The sequence below is a fragment of the Podarcis erhardii genome, assembly GCF_964252035.2.
Source record: "Podarcis erhardii genome assembly, chromosome: 6".
Taxonomy (NCBI): domain Eukaryota; kingdom Metazoa; phylum Chordata; class Lepidosauria; order Squamata; family Lacertidae; genus Podarcis; species Podarcis erhardii.
Window position 1 is genome coordinate 99,046,002 of NC_138510.1, and position 19,856 is coordinate 99,065,857.

Sequence of the window (19,856 nt, forward strand, 5' to 3'; positions counted from 1 at the left end):
TTGGAGGGAACAATATCAGGCAATCACAGTCCTGCCTTTTGGAGGCAACCAATAAGACAGAGGATCCAAATACAGCAGCTTAAATGAACCAATAGTAGCTGTACCCTCTGGAACCAAAAGGCAGTTACTTTACCCTAATGCAAATACAGACAATAATAATACAGATATAAAATCCTTTGACTCAATACACAACACCCCTCCCCCCCTAGTGAGCACAGCAGACGTAATCTCTCAGGTACTGTGGGGTCCTACAACTTCTACTTGATCTCCTGACAACAAGTGTTGCCGGTTCTGGATTGGGTGTCACCTGTGGTAGGGGGGCTGCTATAGGGGTTTCGTCAGGAACAGATGGAGTCCCAGACATCTCAGGGTCCCCTACCTGTACCTCGTCATCCTGAGGACTAGCAGACCCTGGTTCATTTGCTGAAGCCCCTGGTGATTGCACCTCTGGGCCATTTTCACTCTGGTCTTGCAGCTCTGCGCCGTTAGCCAGGGATGAATTATCAGACTCCTCCCTACTGAGCGCCCGGCGCCTCAGCTGATCTATATGTCTCTTCCAAACTTGCCCATTTTCCAAGGTCACATAATAGGACACAGGTCCACTAGTCCGGGTGACCACACCAGCCACCCACCGCGAACCTCGTGAATAGTTCCTCACCCAGACCAGATCTTCAGGGGCGAAATACCTTGTTGTGTCAGTCTCAGCCTGGGGGTTTGCTCTTGAATTACGGTTTGGCATTTTATCCGGGTGGACATAATCCAGCACCGTTACCAATCTTCTACCCAAGAGCAGCTCAGCTGGCGACTTGCCTGTCGCAGTACACGGCGTCGCATGCTGCAAAAATAACATTCGCGCGATGCGAGCTGACCAGTTACCCTCCATTAAGCGCACAATGGATTCTTTGGCTGTTCTTACCATGCGCTCCGCCTGTCCATTGGAGGATGGATGAAAGGGCGCGGATGTGACCCCTCTTATGAAGTTATCAGCCAAGAATGCCCTGAATTCTTGGGATACAAAAGCTGCCCCATTATCTGATACAATGGTCTCAGGTAACCCGTGGGTTGCAAACAGCTGCCTCAACACCTTGATTACGGCAGCTGATGCCATGCTAGGGACCATCGCCACTTCTAACCATTTGGAATATGCATCGACGAGAACCAAAAAGACCTTCCCCTGGAATGGCCCAGCAAAATCTAAGTGCAGCTGGCTCCAGGGAGCTCTGGACTGCTCCCACCAGTGAACTGGTGCTCTGGCCACTTCTGGCCGCACCTCTTGGCATGCCTTGCATGTTCGTACCCATTGCTCTATGTTCTGGTCCATTCCAGGCCACCACACATAACATCAGGCTAGCGACTTCATCCTGACCATTCCCGGGTGTCCCATGTGAAGCGTCTCAAGAACCCTGTTTCTCAGTGGTGCTGGGATGATCACCCTATCTCCCCACAGGAGACAACCCTTATGCATGGATAACTCGTGCTGCCTTGTCGCATAAGGCCTGAATTTGTCTTCATGCGGACCACCTGGCCACCCCCTCCCCACCCAAGTGAGCACACGAGAGAGAACAGCATCTTTCCTCGTTTTCTCAGCAATATCAGTAGCCGTTACAGGAGCCCCCGGAAGTGTTTCCAGCATCATTATGTGCTCCGCTGGAGCAGGATCCTCATTGCTCCCGCCAGGAAGGGGCAATCGACTCAGCGCATCAGCGTGGCACAACCGTTTCCCCGGCACATGGGTCAAGGTGTACTGGAACCCGTTCAGGACTATAGACCAACGCAACATTCTGGGGGAGAGAATTTGTGGCGTTTGTTTGTTTGGGTTGAACAACCCCAACAGTGGTTTGTGGTCCGTTTCAATGGAGAAATGACGACCGTACACATAATCATGGAACTTTTTGATTCCTGCCACAATTGCAAGCGCCTCTTTGTCAATTTGAGCATAGTTGTGCTCCGTGGGCGACAACGTACGGGAATAGAAAGAGATGGGCTTTCCCGACCAATCCGGTTCCCTATGACTCAGCACCGCCCCCAGGCCGTATTGAGAGGCATCACATGCCAGGACCAGTGGCTTCGATTCATCATAATGAGCAAGGACGCTCTCGCTACTCAGCATTCCTCGCAAGGAGTCAAAAGCCTTCTGCTGCTCCTGCCCCCATCGCCACACATTCTTTTTCTGCAACAGTCTATGTAATGGTTCAGCTACCGAAGCTTTCTGGGGTAAGAACGAATGATAAAAGTTAATAAGTCCCAGGAATGACTGCAACTCCGTCTTGTTCTGTGGTTGTGGTGAATCGATGATGGCCTTAACCTTAGCATCTGTGGGGTGGATGCCTGATGCATCAATTTTAAACCCCAAGAATTCCACAGTTGGCACCCCAAAACTGCATTTTTCCTTTTTTAGTTGCAACCCCACCTCCTTGAACTTGAGCAACACTGCACGGACACGCGCAACCAGTTCCTGTGGGTCTTTTCCAGCAATCAAAACGTCATCAAAAAATGGCAAGACCCCCGGCAGACCTCTTAACAGGCGTTCCATGAGCCCTTGAAAAATCCCTGGGGCCACACAAACTCCAAATTGTAATCTGTTAACTCTGAATGCCCCTTTATGTGTGACAATAGTCTGTGCTTCCGCTGATTGTGGGGTTAGTGGCAGCTGTTGGTAAGCTTGTGCCAGGTCAATTTTGGCGAACACCTTGCCCCCAGCCAGTTTAGCCAACAGATGTGATACGACTGGAATGGGGTATGAGTTTCCCCGAGTGCCTTATTGATAGTACATTTGTAATCAGCACAGATCCTGACTTCCCCATTTGCTTTAAGGGGCGTGACGATTGGAGTCTCCTACTTAGCGGAGTCCACGGGTGAGAGAACTCCCTGCTTGACCAATTTCTCCAGCTCTGCTTTGATCTTGGGTTGCAGTGCAAATGGCACTCGCCTTGGTTTGAGTCGGATTGGGGCCACCCCAGGGTCCAATTCAAAGTCAACTGGGGGCCCTTTATAACAACCCAGTTTTCCATTAAAGAGACCAGCAAATTCTTTGCATAATGCCTCGCTCATCTCAGGGCAGGTTTGGATTGAATTAAGCCCTGATATACTCAGTCCCAGGGTGGGGAACCAGTCAGTGCCCAGGAGACTGGGGCGACTGCCCTTTGCAATCACCAGTTTGAGTACCGCCTGTTTGTCCCGGAACTGTACTCTCACGGCACACATTCCCATGACATGGATGCGGCCCGCTGAGTATGACTGCAAAGTTGCTGGGAAGGGCTCCAGAGGGGGCAACTTACCCCTGGGGAAAAATGTCCTCGCGGTCTGGTCCGACACGATAGTGAATCCAGATCTGGAGTCCACCTCCATGTGCACAGCTGACCCTCAATCTTCACCTTGACGTTTGCCTTGCCTTGCGCTGGAAACTGCACGACCCTCCCGTTGATCTCCGTTACGTAGTGGCAGTCCCTTAGAACATGGTTTGCTGTGGCCGATCTGCGATGCTCCAGTCTAGGTGCTCCTGTCGCTCCCAACGCTGCCGATCTACAGACCCTGGCGATGTGACCTGTCTTTCCGCACGTCCGGCACATAGCATCCCGGAAACGACAACTCTTCCGCTCATGGTTTCCGCCACAACCAGGGCACCTGCCTCGGTGATCTTTGTGCACTGTGCAGGCCTGACGCACTGACTCGACCCCACGGACTGGGCTCTGGCTCGGAGTAGCCTCTAGCTCGTCCATGGCATGCGCTACTTCTATCTGTGGCTTAGGGGCCCTGCGACTGGCATCAAGCTCCTCTCTTTCATAATTCTCTGTGGCGGTGGCCTCCTTCAAGGCTGAAGCAAGGGTAACCTCTTCTTTAGCCACGATGCGTCTTCTGGCTTTCTTGCTGCTCAGACCACCGATAAACCGATCCAGGAGAGTCTCCTCCAGATCTTGGAAGTCGCAGTGCTGAGCGAGCTTCCGCAGTTCAGCTAGAAATGCAGATACAGACTCCCCAGCACGCTGCTGTCTCTTATGAAACTCCATCCGCCGGGCCATCTTGGTCTCAGTAGGCGCTAAATGGCTTGTTAGGCAGGCAAGAATATCTTTGAGAGATGTCTCACTTAGCTTCGCTGGGGCAAGCAATGCCTTGGCCAGCTTGAAGGTCTCAGGCCCACAGTAGCTCAGGAATGTGGCCCTTCTTTTGCTGGCATCGGTGATCCCTTTAGCCACTGCGAAGAACTCGAAGCGTTCGACGTAGTCTTCCCATGTGTGGGGCTCTGATGGCTGGAAGGGCTCCAATACCCTTGGACTCTCCATTGTCCTGTGGGCAGGGTCGTCTTCTCAGCTGGCCAGTGAGTCTTGTTCTTAGCTACAATCCGGACTCTGAGGCAGGGCTGCGTTTAACTGCTCCTCAGCATTCCGGATCCCATCCTTGTCGCCAGTTGTTGTGCTACCTCTGGACATCTAGGGACGCGGGTGGCACTGTGGGTTAAACCACAGAGCCTAGGACTTGCCGATCAGAAGGTCGGCGGTTCGAATCCCCGCGACGGGGTGAGCTCCTGTTGCTCGGTCCCTGCTCCTGCCAACCTAGCAGTTCAAAACCACGTCAAAGTGCAAAGTGATTTCAGCTCTCTTGACATATTATGCTGGAGACAGTTCTCTAGTAACACTTCTTTATTAAAGCAACAAGACTGGGACTTGAGGAGGGGAGAGCAACATTTATAGGGACAGGGAACTAGCTAGAAAGGATAGATTTTGGAGGGAACAGTATCAGGCAATCACAGTCCTGCCTTTTGGAGGAAACCAATAAGACAGAGGATCCAAATACAGCAGCTTAAATGAACCAATAGTAGCTGTACCCTCTGGAACCAAAAGGCAGTTACTTTACCCTAATGCAAATACAGACAATAATAATAGAGATATTAAATCCTTTGACTCAATACACAACAGTGGGGATTCAAACGGCCAATCTTACAATCAACAAGCCCAAGAGGCTCAGTAGTTTAGACCACAGTACCACCCACATCCCTGGGATGGCAGTTCAAAAGCACACCAGTGCAAGTAGATAAATAGGTACCACTGTGGCAGGAAGGTAGCAGGTGTTTCTGTGCGCTCTGGCACTCATAATGGTGTCTTGTTGTGCCAGAAGTGCCTTAGTCCTGCTGGCCACATGACCCAGAAAGCTGTGGACAAACGCCAGCTCCCTCAGCCTGAAAGCAAGATGAGCGCCGCAACCACATAGTCGTCTTTGACTGGACTTAACCGTTCAGTTACCTTTACCTATTTAGAGATGTGCTACCTCTGGACATCTAGGGACGCGGGTGGCACTGTGGGTTAAACCACAGAACCTAGGACTTGCCGATCAGAAGGTCGGCGGTTCGAATCCCCGCGACGGGGTGAGCTCCTGTTGCTCGGTCCCTGCTCCTGCCAACCTAGCAGTTCAAAACCACGTCAAAGTGCAAGTAGATAAATAGGTATTGCTCCGGTGGGAAGCTAAACGGTGTTTCTGTGCGCTGCTCTGGTTCGCCAGAAGCAGCTTAGTCATGCTGGCCACATGACCCGGAAGCTGTATGCCGTGAGATGAGCACCGCAACCCCAGAGTCAGTCATGACTGGACCTAATGATCAGGGGTCCTTTACCTTTACCTCTGAACATGGAAGTTCTTTTTACTATTGTATCTGATAGGAGCGGGTTTTATTGGCTGGCTGAGTTTTATGAAAGTGGAGCCATGGAAACGTTTGGGTGGGTAGATGGGACATAGGTTGCCCTCTTTCAGAAGCATTAGCTGTTACTTCTCGTGCAGTGGTGCTTGGGATTCAAGTCGGCAGGTAAGTGGATAGGACTGGTAGAACTAGGATGGCTTTAATGTATATTGGCATTTCAGCCCCCAAGACTTGCCAGAATGCAGCTTTACTAATAGTTGTTGTTGTTTAGTTGTTTAGTCGTGTCCGACTCTTCGTCACCCCATGGATCAGAGCACACCAGGCACTCCTGTCTTCCACTGCCTCCCTCATGCTGGTAGCTTCGAGAACACTGTCCAACCATCTTGTCCTCTGTCGTCCCCGTCTCCTTGGGCCCTCCATCTTTCCCAACATCAGGGTCTTTTCCAGGGAGTCTTCTCTTCTCATGAGGTGGCCAAAGTATTGGAGCCTCAGTTTCAGTCTCTGTCCTTCCAGTGAGCACTCAGCGCTGATTTCCTTAAGAATGGAGAGGTTTGATCTTCTTGCAGTCCATGGGACTCTCAAGAGTCTCCTCCAGCACCATAATTCAAAAGCATCAATTCTTCGGCGAAAAGCCTTCTTTATGGTCCAGCTCTCACTTCCATACATCACTACTGGGAAAACCATAGCTTTAACAATACGGGCCTTTGTTGGCAAGGTGATGTCTCTGCTTTTTAAGATGCTGTCTAGGTTTGTCATTGCTTTACTAATTAGATCCAGCAAAGAACACCTAGCTGACTTTCCTAGCTGGTTTCAGAGCAAGCATTCTGTATGAATACTCTAGTTCCTTACCTTTCTAAATCTGTTACAAAACCACTTCAGAATCAGAGGGAAAAACACTAATGGGCTTATGTTAATGCTAAATTTATGCTTCCAAATGGAGTATTGTACCTTTGTTTCACACACAGAGACAAAGACACACACCACACACACACACACACACACGTGTTCAAATGTCATCCTTTACTGCCGCATTAAAGATCATAGAAAACTAATCAGATCATCATTTCTTGCTCTAGTTTTTATACAGTGCTCTTCAAATAGTTACAAAGGATTCTAACAGTGTCTTCTGGAATATGGATCCTGAACATTTGTTCAATATCAAAGTACCAGAAACCATTTATTTATTCCAAATTGAACATTATCATGGATTATAGCAAATCTTTGGGGGGAAAAGCCTTTTTTTTTTTTTTTTAATTGAAAGCTTGTAAAGTTGGACTACGGCCAGCCTCCCTGGAGTGGGAGTCCTATAATATTGAGGTCATGACACGTGACATCTCATGCCTGAGCTCAGAGACCTTCAAATTGTATTCCTACTTAAAGGTAAAGGTACCCCTGCCTGTACGTTCCAGTCATGTCCGACTCTAGGGTTGTGCGCTCATCTCGCTCTAGAGGCCGTGAGCCGGCGCCGTCCGAATACACTTCCGGGTCATGTGGCCAGCGTGACGAAGCTGCAGCTGGCGAGCCAGCACCAGCGCAGCACATGGAAATGCCGTTTACCTTCCCGCTATAAAGCGGTCCCTATTTATCTACTTGCACTTAAGAGTGCTTTCGAACTGCTAGGTGGGCAGGAGCTGGGACCGAATGACGGGAGCTCACCCCGCCACGGGGATTCGAACCGCCGACCATACGATCAGCAAGTCCTAGGCACTGAGGTTTTACCCACAGCGCCACTCGCGTCCCTTGTATTCCTACTTAGATGCTGGTAAATGTATCCTTCTGACTTTCCTTTCAGAATAGGGAAAGAAGCTCCGTGATTTCCTTGCTCTCAGCTGCTGTGGTAATTACGCAGTTGGCTTTGGGTCTAGCAATTTTGTGAGACATGTATGTACTTATTGTTACTGTTTTCCCCAAGGCTATTTCAAAGAATCATTAAAAGTAGTTCTAGGAAATGGATAAACCAGAGATATTAAAAATCCCAGTTCTAATCAAGTAAACATTTCAGATTACCAGATAAGACTATTATGTTTTTTTATCTTGCTCTGAACTTGCTCTCTCTACAGTGCAATAGCTATTATTATAGACTCATTCTAAGCTCTTCCTACAAGCCAATTCAGACACTTCCTTTACCTCCAGCTGACGAAGGGCATTTGAGAACAAAGAAATGAAATGTCCTGTTCCCTGTTTCCCTTGCCGTCAGAAGTTTCTTGGAACTCCATTAGACCAGAAAATACCTTCTATAAATTTGAGTAAATTAGTGCCTACAAATAGTTAAGGATGGATGATCCTGTATAGCCAAAATATTAAGTATAGCCAAAATAATATAGATAGATAAATTAATGCATTTTAAAAGGGGAAATGGTAATCTGTTTAAATTCTCGCAAATGTTCATAAAATTTTGGCATAGGGTTAAATCTTGATAAAATATAGACAATAATACTGATTCAGTTATTTGATTAATTTGAGGTTGTGTGTGATTTTAGAGCCAAAAGAAATTTATCTGAGTAAGCTCAGGTTCCCTAATGAATACCCAGTATGTCTGTTAAATCAATTTAGCAGAGGTAATAACTGGTGCTTCAAAATGCTACATTGTGGTATTTGTTAATTCCATTTTTACTTGATGAGGCCGAGTGGACAGCCTTATTTTCTGCTAGGGGCTGCATTGCCAGCAGTGAGCAGACCAAGAACCAATGGTGGGTGGAGCCCGAGACAAAAGTATTTTGGACTAACTAATCCAGAATAAAGAGCACCCTGTCTCAATTTTCACCATGGCTATGTCACATTGTAATTCCCAATTCTGTGCAAATCTGCTCAGAAGTCAGTCTCAGGTCTGATGGGGTTTTCCTCAAATTATACTGTAGATTTTTTTAAAAAGCGCAACAGACCAGTGCTGCTCATGTTGTGGGAACACCTAAATTTTTGGTGTTCACAGAGTGTGTACAAACTCTTCTCCTTTTTCTTAATTGTGACATACTTTATTTAATAATCTTCATGTGATGACCTCCAGGCTTTTAATGCTTGAAAGAAAAGAAAATTCATGTTTTTTCAACTTGGATGCAACTTTACTGTGCAGTCTAGAACCATCTTGATTTGTGGTGCCCTATTGTAAACAGTAAGGCTACTGGCTATAACTGAGCTACTGACTTTGGATGTGTTTTTTCAAAATAGAACACTTTCCCCGCCTCCAGATATTTTATTTCTTAGAAGCAAATTGTTGGGTCATTATCTAATCATTTCCACTGCAGTCTTCCAAATATCTACTCAGAAGTCAGCCACACTGAGTTTTACTTTCCTGATTCCTGTACCTGCAAGGACAAATTTTATATTGTAAACTGCCCTGAGATATTTGGATGAAGGGCAGCATAGAAATTTATTTATTTAATTAATTATGTTTTCTTTTTAATACATCTGTTTTGTGCAAAAACAGCTCTGCACATAAGAGCTGTTTTTAAAATAAAAATACTGCGAACCTGCCTTCAGCAGCAACTGGTGGAAAAAAGCAGGCATCATCCTTTGCTTTGAGCTTATAGAAAGAAAGTGAAAATTGTGGGTGCGACAATAGATGGCACTCAGCAAAATGTCACTGCACAAAAAGCCCACCCACACAATACACTTCAGTGTATCCACTGTCATGTAATGTGTGATTTTTTATTGGATTTTCTCCCCTTTTTGGATTATCCATTGGGAAAATCTGAATTTAGCAAGGGGAAAGTACAGACTCCCACTTGGATGAGGAGGACATTGTGTGGGTGCTTGCAATCAATCAATCAATCAATCAATCAATCAAAAAAACACAAACTGTTTCAAATCCATATTAAATGCCAATATGGATCAGCCTTTGGGCTTTTCCAGCATTGCCAGGAACATCTTTTTTTTTTTCTTCCATGGGGAAGGTTATCATCCAGCCTGGAGAACTCAAAAGGCTTATTACCCTTGTGTGACATTTTAGCTGGTCCTAATGAAGGTATTTCCCTATTGCTACTTTTGCATTTCCTGTGTTACTTTTTGGGAAGTTTGATTCCTTATATATTCATGGGTCTAACAGCATTTTCCCATGTGAGACTTCCTTAATGCAGATGTGAAGCCTTCATGTGTAATGTCTGCAGTGTATGTTTGATTTCTGTTCTGTTGCACATGAACCATATTTGTGTGTGTCACAGTCAGTGTGAAAAAGTTGGATGGCACTTTCAACTTCGGAAGTTGTGGAAATGCTCTAACTCTTTCCCTCCCCCTTTCCCTCCCTTCAGCTCCGACTCGTGGGGTGAACTCTCCAGACTAGCGCGTTCCTTTGGCTGTGGCTTTTGCTGACCAGCGCCTTTTGGGAGCTTGAAGCACCATTTCCCGTTGCCTGGGAAGATGGGCTTCTTCCTCCTCTTCCCCTTAGCAGCGCCACTTTCCCTGGTGAGCCCCTCGCGGGGGTCCTTCAGATGGAATGATCGGACGTGTCCAGAGAATAGACGTTGAGCTGCCCCCCCCCCCTTCTCTTGGGGCGCCTGGCAGGAGAGGCTGAGCTCCGCTTGGAGGCCGAGAGCTTCTTTCTGGCTTGGAAGCCCCGCAAGAAGAGCATCAACAGGAAAGCCGCACCTCGCTCGCTCGCTCGCTCGCTCTGGCTCGCTCTGGCTGGGCGTCGGGGCGGAGTCTGCGCGCCGCGCTGGCTCGGGGGGTTCCTGCCTGCCTGCCTGCCTGCCTGCCTGCCTGCCGGGGCGGCGGAGCGCAGAGCAGCGCCGGGCGGAGCCGCGGGCCGGAGCGCCATGCCCCTTCCACGGGCCGCGGAGAAGGCTCAGGATGAAACTGCTCGGCAGAGCTAAAATGGTAAAGAGCTCGCCGCCCTTTCCTTCCCCGAGGCTTCTCTTTTCTCCTTCTTTCAGGAGCGGACATGGCCTTCCCCCTCTCCCCCGGCTGCCTCTTCAGGGAGTCATTTCAAGGATCTTTTCAGAACCTTTCCTGCTGCTGCTGCTGCTGCTGCTGCTGCTGCTGCTGCGTGTGACTCGCTATTGTGAAAACGATGCTTCTCTGCAAACTAATGAACTTTTCTGTCGCTGCGCTTGGTGTGGGAAGGAACGGGGGGAGCGGGAAACAGTAGGAAAGGAAGCTAGCTGGGCAAACTTTTTGATAAACGGGGGATATTTTCTTCCTTGGTCAGCCACAAAGAGCTGCTTAAATCTATATTAATCAACAAACCCAGAGGTTTGTTGCAGAACAGATTTCCAATCCAGTTTAAGAGATGTTATGATAGTTTTTCCTCTCAGCTTTCTGGCATGTGTGACCTAAAAAACAAACAAACTTTGGTGGACATCACTAAGACAGATAACCCTTGCACATCCTGAAAAAATATTAAAATGAAGATTTACTGTAATTTACATGCCTGTTAGAGGACTATCTGTCTTTCTGAGTAATTAATTATTTTAAACGTGCAGCTATCTCTGCAGTGGTAAAAGTAATGATAATGCTAGTTGGTGGTAAGTCGGGAGCATTTCCTTATGAAAAGACATGGCAAAACTATTTGAAATATGTGCAGTCCGAGCCGATTGTGTGTGGTGGGGACGGGGGAAAGCTAAGTGGAAACTCATGGTCTCCTGATACCACAGGCGAGAAGGGCTTGCCAAGTATATCCCAGAGATCAGCCTCCCTTGGCAAGTGTCTGGTCTTCGTCTGTGATGATAGTTGTATTTTGCTTTGTACCCCTTGTGCTGTGCAGTGAGCCCCCAGCAACAAGTTCTGCAGCTGTTGGTGGAAACAACCTGTTGTTGTTGTTGTTTTAAGTCAAGCGTTTGTTTTCTTCCTGCGGCAGAGCTCAATTCAGGATTGGGGTGAAGAGGTAGAGGAAGGCGCAGTTTACCATGTCACCCTCAAAAGAGTGCAGATTCAACAGGCTGCTAATAAAGGAGCAAGATGGCTAGGGGTGAGTAAAAAAATAAAAAATAAAAATAAAATGTCAGATTGGCATCTTGTACAAATGCTTGGTGGACTTTGGAGTCCTGGTTGAAAGAGCTGAAGTTCAAGTGTACTCTGAAATGGTGCCAAAGCCTGATTTTAACATTAAAATTCTTGCTGGTTTCCTTTTGCATTTGGTTCTTCGTCTCTGAGCACAAGACCTGAAATTTAAGAATCTGGGTGAACTGTAGCATCGATGCAGCTTTTATACACACACACACAAAATCACCACCATTGTAATGCATATAGGGATTTAAATTTGGGTTTCTCTTGTGTGTGTTTTGTTAGAGAGGGGGGAATAGCTCAGTGGTTGTGTACAGGCTTTGCAGAAGGTCCCACATTCAAACCCTGGCATGTCGAGTTGGATGATTTTCTGATGGCAGGGCTGGGACAAAGCTGTGCCAGAGACTTCAGAGAGCTGTTGCCAATCCAAGTACACTATTCTGGGCTAGGTAGACCAAGTGCCAGGTATAAAAAAGTTCCCATTTGTTTTGAACTGGATACTGCAGCATTCGCCAACCTGGTGCTCTCTAGCTGTTTTGTACTACAACTTCCATCTGCCCCTGCCAGTGAAGACTGGAATATAATATTCCTCCAGATAATGATATTGAGAACACACTGATAAAGCGAGGCAGACTTTGGCCTTGCCAGTATTTATACGGGGAACTTCTGAGCTCCCCCCCCCACCATGCAACCCCAAAGAAGAGTGGATATATGTGTAACTTCCTCTGTTCTTTCCATATTGCAGAGTTGGGCATTTTTATTTGTGCTTACACATCTGATGTGTAGAAAAGGCTACTCTTCTGCAGAAGTTTCAAGCCCGTAAAAATGCACAACTACATTGTGCTAAGCCTTATATGGCAGGGGTGGGGACTCCAGTTCCCATCAGTCTCAGCTGGTATCGCTAATGGTCAGGGAGGATGGGGGTTGGAGTTCAGTGATATCTGGAAGAGCACCATGCCGGCTTCTCCTTAGGTTTTCAATCTCTGCTCTGCTGGACTTGGTGAGAGCTTGTATTAAATGACAGCTTTCCAACACCCACTGGCAGAGGAAGAGGTGTGCGGGGGGAGCGCACTGCCCCCGGCAGCACGATCCTGGTGGGGTGCCATCGCGGCTGGCCCCCCCCCGCCCATGCTGGGCGCCACGCCCCCACAGGCAGCACGCCACGCCCCCAGACGTGCGCCACATCCCCGGGATGCGTGCTAGTCCCGCCCCTCCTTCTCTCCGCCCCCCCCCCCGGTGTCAGAGCATGAAGTTCCGCCACTGCCAACACCAACCATTGTTCTGGTAAAATGTATGATCTTTCTTAATGTTTCTTACCCTTTGGCATTAACAAGGCAGCCACTGCATATTGCTACTCTTGAGTTATCCTGATGATTTTATAGAAACTGAGAATCTTCCCAATGGGATTGGTTGCTTTGGAATGATTACTACTTGGGCCATGCCCCAAAGTGCTCCACCCCTGTACCCACCAGACATGTCGGATGTCCATGCTCAAGTAAGGGTGTGTAAGACTTACTAATGCAGAGAGGCAACCTTGTGCAATATGTGCATGTAGTGCTCATATGAGAAAGGTATCTAATGTGAGGCTTAGTCCAACAACATCCTAAGGGCCACAGGTCCTTGATTCCTTCCTGCCACAGAGTGATAGGCTATATAGAGGCACCTTGTCTGGATATGGCTTATGTCTGGATATGGCTTATGTCAAGTGAGGCTTGAATTATTTCCATCTTGGTATGTGTTGTTGTTTGTTGAAATGCAATTTTGGTTTCTTTGGTATTTTTATTGTCTTGTCTTGTAAGGGTTTAAGAAGCTTGGTTGCTTTAAGCTATCTCAAGTGTCCATTTCAAAAAAAGGCAGGCAATGAATGAATGCAATAATACATATTTAATCACTTGGAAGTTGCCTTGAGTGCAGTATAGCATAAAGTCGGTTTAGAAATTCTAAAAATAAAGATCTTATTTTCAAGCATTTGTTTATTGTGAATATAAAAAATGCCTTCTATGGGAAAGCTCAACAAAAATTAGCTTGGATTTTCAGTTCTGTGCATCTTTCTCTCTCCTTTTTAACACCTCTACCTGACAGATATTTTAAGGAATATTGGAACTTAAATACAATTCTTGTCAGGTGGACGACATTATGAAGCAACATGGCCAGGCAATATTACCAAGTTCCCCCCAGGGCCTCTAAGATAGTGCTGGGAATGTCCCTCTCTTTTCATATTCCTGAGAAGTACACAGCGTTCTCAGATGAACAGATGACTTCAAATCTGCTTCCTTTGCAGTGGCAGGGTTTCCCATCTTTGCCTCCTGCTTTTAAGAGGGATTGGTTGGGCGGGGGGATAAAATATTTGAATATTTGTCACAGGCGACAGCTTTTGCTGGGGTAAAAGGCCTTTGAGAGTGGCACTCTGTCCTGTAGCAGAATTAAAAAAAAAATACAAAGGAGGGAATTTTTAAAGACTGCTTTTGTCTGCTTTAATTCAGAGTCTCGGAGCACAGGATTGTGGATCTGGTTCAGCATCAAGGGCCATGCTGGAAAGGCATCTTGAAGCAAAGGGTGGTAGCTAATTTACATTCCAGTTATTGAACAATAGAATTGGCATGGACATTGTATATCACTGACAGTAGATAAATCTAGTCTTGAGACTGAGCCTTGAATCCAGCTTTTTGTGTGTGTTGGAGGATTGAAGCCATCCACCCCAGTAGCTTCCAGACTAGGCTCAACATATCTGATAGATGTTGATAGCTACTGTTCAGTTCTGTGGAAGAAGGAGAGAGTGGATGGCAAAACATGGTGGGGTGTGGAAGCACCTCTGCTCCTTGCATACAGTCAGAATGAGATAAGTTGCATTTCTCCTGCCTTTACGGTGACAGGATTTCATAGGAACACGGGAAGCTGCCTTAAACCAGGTCAAACCATTGGTTCACCTATGGAGCTGCATGGAGATGCCAGGGACATTTTGCATGCAAAGCATGTGCTCTACCACTGAGCTAGGACCCTCCCAGTGTTTGCTAAAGGAGAGAAAGGAGCTCAGCATGGCCAACACACTTGTGAACTGGGGGGGGGGGAATAATGTTTTCTTTTCAGCTGTGGCAGCAATACTCTTAGTTAGCAGCAGAAGTTGCTCTACATAGTCCACTCTTTCTAAACAGAGATGCATTTGCTCATGTGGGTTCTGTTTCATGGTCCTGGCAGTGACAATGACAATGACAGAACTGGAACCATGACAGAAAAGGGAAGCCCAGTTGGCTTTGCGATGTATATATGATTCTGCTTTGTGGAGAAGAAACTGTTTGCTTTCTTCAAAAATCAGCAAGCCCTAAACAGAAAGCAGGCGGAATGCTAGTTTGTTGTTTTATTTTGGAGCCAGTTTAATTGTCATAGTGATGAACTTGCACAATTAAAAGGACATGAAAAACATGCCCAGGGGAAAAAAAAGAAACCTCTAAGGCATTGGAGAACTTAGCAGTGAGGTGCAGCAGCAGCAGACTTTATGGGCTTGGAAAGGTAGTCAGTGCCAATAGGCTAGTTTTACCCAAAACAATTCTGGTGCTGAGGGATGGAAAATGAAAAGCTGGGCACTGGCAGCCTGATCAAATCCTTTAATTAGGCTAGCCAGTGTGGCACCTCCTCGTGTGAGTGGAGTCCAGTCCTCACTAGCCCCAACTTGCAGAGCCAATGGTCAGGGCTTATGGGAGTTGTAGTCCAGCAATATTTGAAAGGTGCCCTGCTGGCTACCCCTGCTTTTGGACTGTGGACAGGGGAAGAGACTATGGATGTGCCCTCCCTCTCTCAGAGCTTGGCTATACTTCTTTTTTAAATTATTTTTATTGGTTTTACATATAATCACATTACATAGCACCATATCCTCTTATTTTATCTCCTTGGCTCAACTAAGCCTAACAACTTCCCTTACATTTGCTTCGTTTCCTATCCTTCTAATATCATTATCTAAAATATTATATTACTCAACCTGAATAGGTAGCAATTTCATCTTACAAATCTTCAGATAACCCTGCTAATGATGTTAATTGCTTACAGTTGTCTTTCAAATATAATATAAATTTGTTCCAGTCCTTTTGGAATGCTTGGTCTCGCTGGTTCTGGATTCTTCCCATCAGCTTCGCCAGTTCTGCAAAGTCCATCAGCCTCATCTTCTACTCTTCTTTCATTGGTAACTCCTGTTGTTTCCATCTTTTGGCTAACAAAATTCTTGCCACAGTTGTTGCATATAAGAACAACCAGTCCCTGGTGACGTGGAGCAAGGTGAGGTGGAGCATAGGAGCTTAAATTTCAGAAGTCAGGGCAGCTTGGGGCGGGGGAAGCAAAAAGGGGTGATGAAAGTGGTGGGAATAAGAGCACGGCATGTCAGGATGATGCTGACTGAGAAAGAGATGGGAGTGAAGAAGAGAATAATACATTTCTGAGGCAGCAGCTGCTTCTAGGAAGGCAGAAGCAGTGCACTTCATGGTAGGAAACCCCTCTGCTGTGGGTATAGAAAACCCAGCTCCTTTTCTCCCACAGTTCAGAATAATAGGAGAAACACAAAGTCTAGGATGGTGACTGATGGGATCAGCAACCTATAGTCCCTCAGCCATATCCATCACCCTGAAAAGTGTGACCTAGACCCCAGTGGGCAGACCTGGCCCACTCCACACCCATCTCAAAGCAGCCTTCCAGTAAAATGAGTTGCAGACAAGTGTTGCAGTTAAAGGCATGTTGCTGGTTTGGATAGCTCTAGCACTTTATGCTTCTATGCTGTCAGCAAATCTAGCTTAAAAATGGGAACTATTACTTTTTACATGGGTCAGCAGGAATATTTTTCTGCACTTGGAAGCTTAATGTTGGTTCTTTGCAATGTTTCACTTTTTAGGTCTCCAAGATCTACGAGAAAGACCCAGTAAACAATTGCCATAACATTTGTAACTAAGAACCTATACTTGAGTTGGCTTATTCTCCCCCCGCATCTCCCAGTCAGTTTTCCTTTGTGTCTTGTTCTTCTAGAGCTGGGATGTCCAACTCCCAAGAGACTGCGATCTACTCACAGAAAACAGAAAATAAAACTGGCAGGGTTCAGGTCAAAGTTGTTGAGCTTTTTTAAGGGAGGAAAGTTGCATTTGGGGGGGGGGGTTCAGGCAAATGTTTTTGAGCTTTTTGGGGGGAGGAAAGCCCCATTATTAAAGGGGAAATGTCCGGCTAGACTAAAGGGGAAAGGGGATTAGTTGATCACCAAAAGATCACTATGAAAACAATCTGCCTCACAGTGAAAACTCCGCCTTCTGTTCCAGCGATCCTGCAGGGTGGGGAGAGGGGCTGGCTGCTGTGAGGAAAAGGAAAAGGAGCCTGCAATCGACAGTGATCAACCGGAACCTTCCGGGGATCGACCAGTCGATCCCGATTGACCTATTGGGCAGCCCTGTTCTAGAGTGTAAGCCTTGCTCATAGTGATCCATAAGCCACTCTGGCAGCCTTTTGGGGCTGACTGACTGATTTGAACAATTGTTCTCACACTCAGTCTATCAACCCATGGCCCTGCTGCCTCAGGCCAAATGCTCATCGGGTTTAGCATTTTGTTCCTCAGGGCCATCTTTACCTGGGGGGTGCAAGGGGTGTGGGGCACCCAGGCGCCGAATTCTGAGGGGTGCCAAATGTATTCTGCCCCCCCAATGTATACCTACTTTATACTGGACCCTCTTGATTGGCGGCAGTGAAAAGCAATGGAGTGAAAGTTCCCCCCCCCCATCGCTCTGTTACTCGGTAGAGTCAAATATTCCTGACGAGTCAGGAAACAAAAGCAGTTATTTTGGCTGTGCCGTTGTTACAGGTGAGCGATTTACCTCCCCCCAAAAAGGTCAACAACTTTGAGTTTGTCCCCCCCTAAAAAAAATTGTGGCCGGCTAAACTAAGTTTGTGGGTGCTGGGCGGATCTTTGCGCCCCGGCGGCACATATGCCAAAGACGGCCCTCTTGTTCCTCCAGTGGCCAACGAGATGCCCATTGGAAGCCTGTCAGAAAGACAGAGCACAGGAGCCGCCTCCCTCTTGGGAGCCACAGCTCACCCAGACTTCCACTTGTCCTGCTGCTTTCCCCCAGGAAAACCCTATTTTACCACTGAACTGGAGCAAACGTCCGTTGAGTTTTCCGCTGATGGACATTTGCTCCAATTCAGCACTAAAGAGTGGGTTTTCCTGGGGGAAGCCGCAGGGCGGACAGAAACCTCTCGGACCTTCTAGGCACAGACAAGCAACACTGTGGATGAGCCGTTGAGGCATGTTGCCTCTAGCACTGGAGGCAATAGAGAGAGAGCCATTGTGACGAGTAGCTACTGGCAGCTTTATACTCCATGAATTCTGAAAGCCCCTTTTAAAGCTGCGCTTCTTAGTAGCAAATTCCATAGCTGAACTATATGTTGTTCAATGAAGTATTTCTTTTCACCTGCCCTGAACCTTCCCTCATTCAGTCTCATTGGATGAACCCATATTCTAGGATTATGAGAGAGAGAGAGAGAGAGAGAGAGAGAGAGAGAAACCTCTTCCTATCCACTTCCTCCACACCAGGTTTCATTTTATGTACTTCTGCCATGTCCCCCATTATTACTCACCTTTTTTCAAAAAATAGAACGTTACCTCGATTGCTCCAGCCACTTGATCATTTTGTTTACTTTTTGGCACCTTTTCCAGCTCTATTTTATCCTTTTTGAGCTGCTTTGAATAGAACTGTACACAGTATTCCAAGTGTAGTTGCACTGTAGATTTGTAGAAGGGCATTATGGCATTCACAGTTTTAATTTTGATCCCTTTCGTAACGATCCCAAATTTGAAATTTGCCCTTTTCACCAGATCGCTTTCCTGTTCAGTCACTGTCAGCTCATGTCCAATCAGCATATATATTAAATAAGGATCTATTTGCCCCAGTGTGCGTCACTTTACACTTGCTTACACTGAACCACATTTGGCCTTTTAATGTCCATTGATGTAGTTTTGAGAGACCCTGGAAATCTTTCAGCCTAAATAATTTGGTCATAAGGTGCCTTCTGTGATTATAGATTGTTAGAAACTCCCCTCCCCCTGCATTGTATATACAGAATATCTATGGGAATCTGCTTTATTGCACTGATCTGTGTTGATACGTAATGGAAATGGGTTCATGACTTCTCACTGCTGCAGAAGAGGAAAAATTAATTGTTTAATGCTGCTACATTGGTAACTTAAGGCAGATGGTCCCACAGTAACAAAAAAATAGTGTGTGTATAATTGGGTATTAGCTGCTTTCCAGAAGGGGGTGTGCATCAGCCACGAGATTCGACTTGTTTCTGTAGCTTTGAGAAGCTGCTTAATCTGTTTTGGAGGAGTTCTGTGTCTTTCCACTTGTTATTTGGGACTGTTATTTGAACAATAGATCATTTAAAAACAAAGTTCTGTTTTATCCCAATTTACTAAAATGAGGAACTGAAAAATAGTTATACCTTTTCCCCTTTTCACAAAAGTTGATAAAATTTGTAGGCATAGCAGCCCTTCCAGATTGGATCCCCTCCTAAATGAATAGACTAAATCAGGGGTCCTCAAACTACGGTCCGCGGGCTAAATCCAGCCTGTCCTGCAGGGGGCGGCCTACAGCGAGCGGCAAAGTGGCGGCGAAGCGTTCTGACTGAATGCAACGAAAGCATTCAGCAACAACTCCGTGCCTGGCCTAATCATAATCTCTGCGGCCGCATTGCATAGTTTCCTGCTAAGGCAGAGGGGTGTCTTGGCGTCCCTCCCTCCTCCTTCCCGTAGTTGCCTGCTCCCTGTTAAGGCAGAGGCACCAGCCGAGGTGTGGTACTACAAACCCTTTGGCTCTGGACTTGTCGTAGGTGCAACCAGAGCCCCCTTGGCCCACGGGCGCCTCCCACAGAGAGGCAGGGGCTGCGTGGTGCCTGGATCACCATGGCAGCTCAAGAGAGCTCGCCTCCCCACAGGGCGGGATCCCATGGGCTGGTGGCAGAGGCCCCAGGCGGAGAGAACGGGCAGCCTCTCCCGACAAGCAGCCAGCTCTTGCAACAGGAGGAGGAGAAAGAGGCACGGGGACCTGCGCCACCTGGGGATGCCAGGGGTTGAATTTGGGACTGCTGCTGAGTATTTATTTATTTATTTATTTGTAATTGAATTTATATACCGCCCTATACTTGGAGGTCTCAGGGTGGTTCACAGAACAAAATCAAAATCTAAAACCACAATATGTATATAATCAAAATAAAGACAACAACCCAATAACATCTCCCCCCCCCCCAAAAAAAAGAACCATATTTAAGAAGGGCA

General features: G+C 46.9%; 1 protein-coding gene across 4 annotated transcripts in view; it reads left to right on the forward strand.

Moving 5' to 3' along the window:
- Positions 1-19,856, forward strand: part of RGL1 (ral guanine nucleotide dissociation stimulator like 1) — a 142,635-nt gene that overhangs the window by 34,111 nt on the left and 88,668 nt on the right. Inside the window, exons 1-2 of one of the 4 annotated variants that reach the window (XM_081867315.1) lie at positions 10,333-10,435; positions 11,415-11,525. The exons of 1 other annotated variant lie outside the window; for it this stretch is intronic. In XM_081867315.1, coding sequence (XP_081723441.1) covers positions 10,409-10,435; positions 11,415-11,525 — 138 coding nt within the window. In that variant the 5' untranslated portion in view covers positions 10,333-10,408. Of the gene's footprint in view, positions 1-10,332; positions 10,436-11,414; positions 11,526-19,856 lie in introns of those variants that run through there. 2 more of the 4 variants (XM_081867314.1, XM_081867317.1) reach the window with 2 other exon arrangements.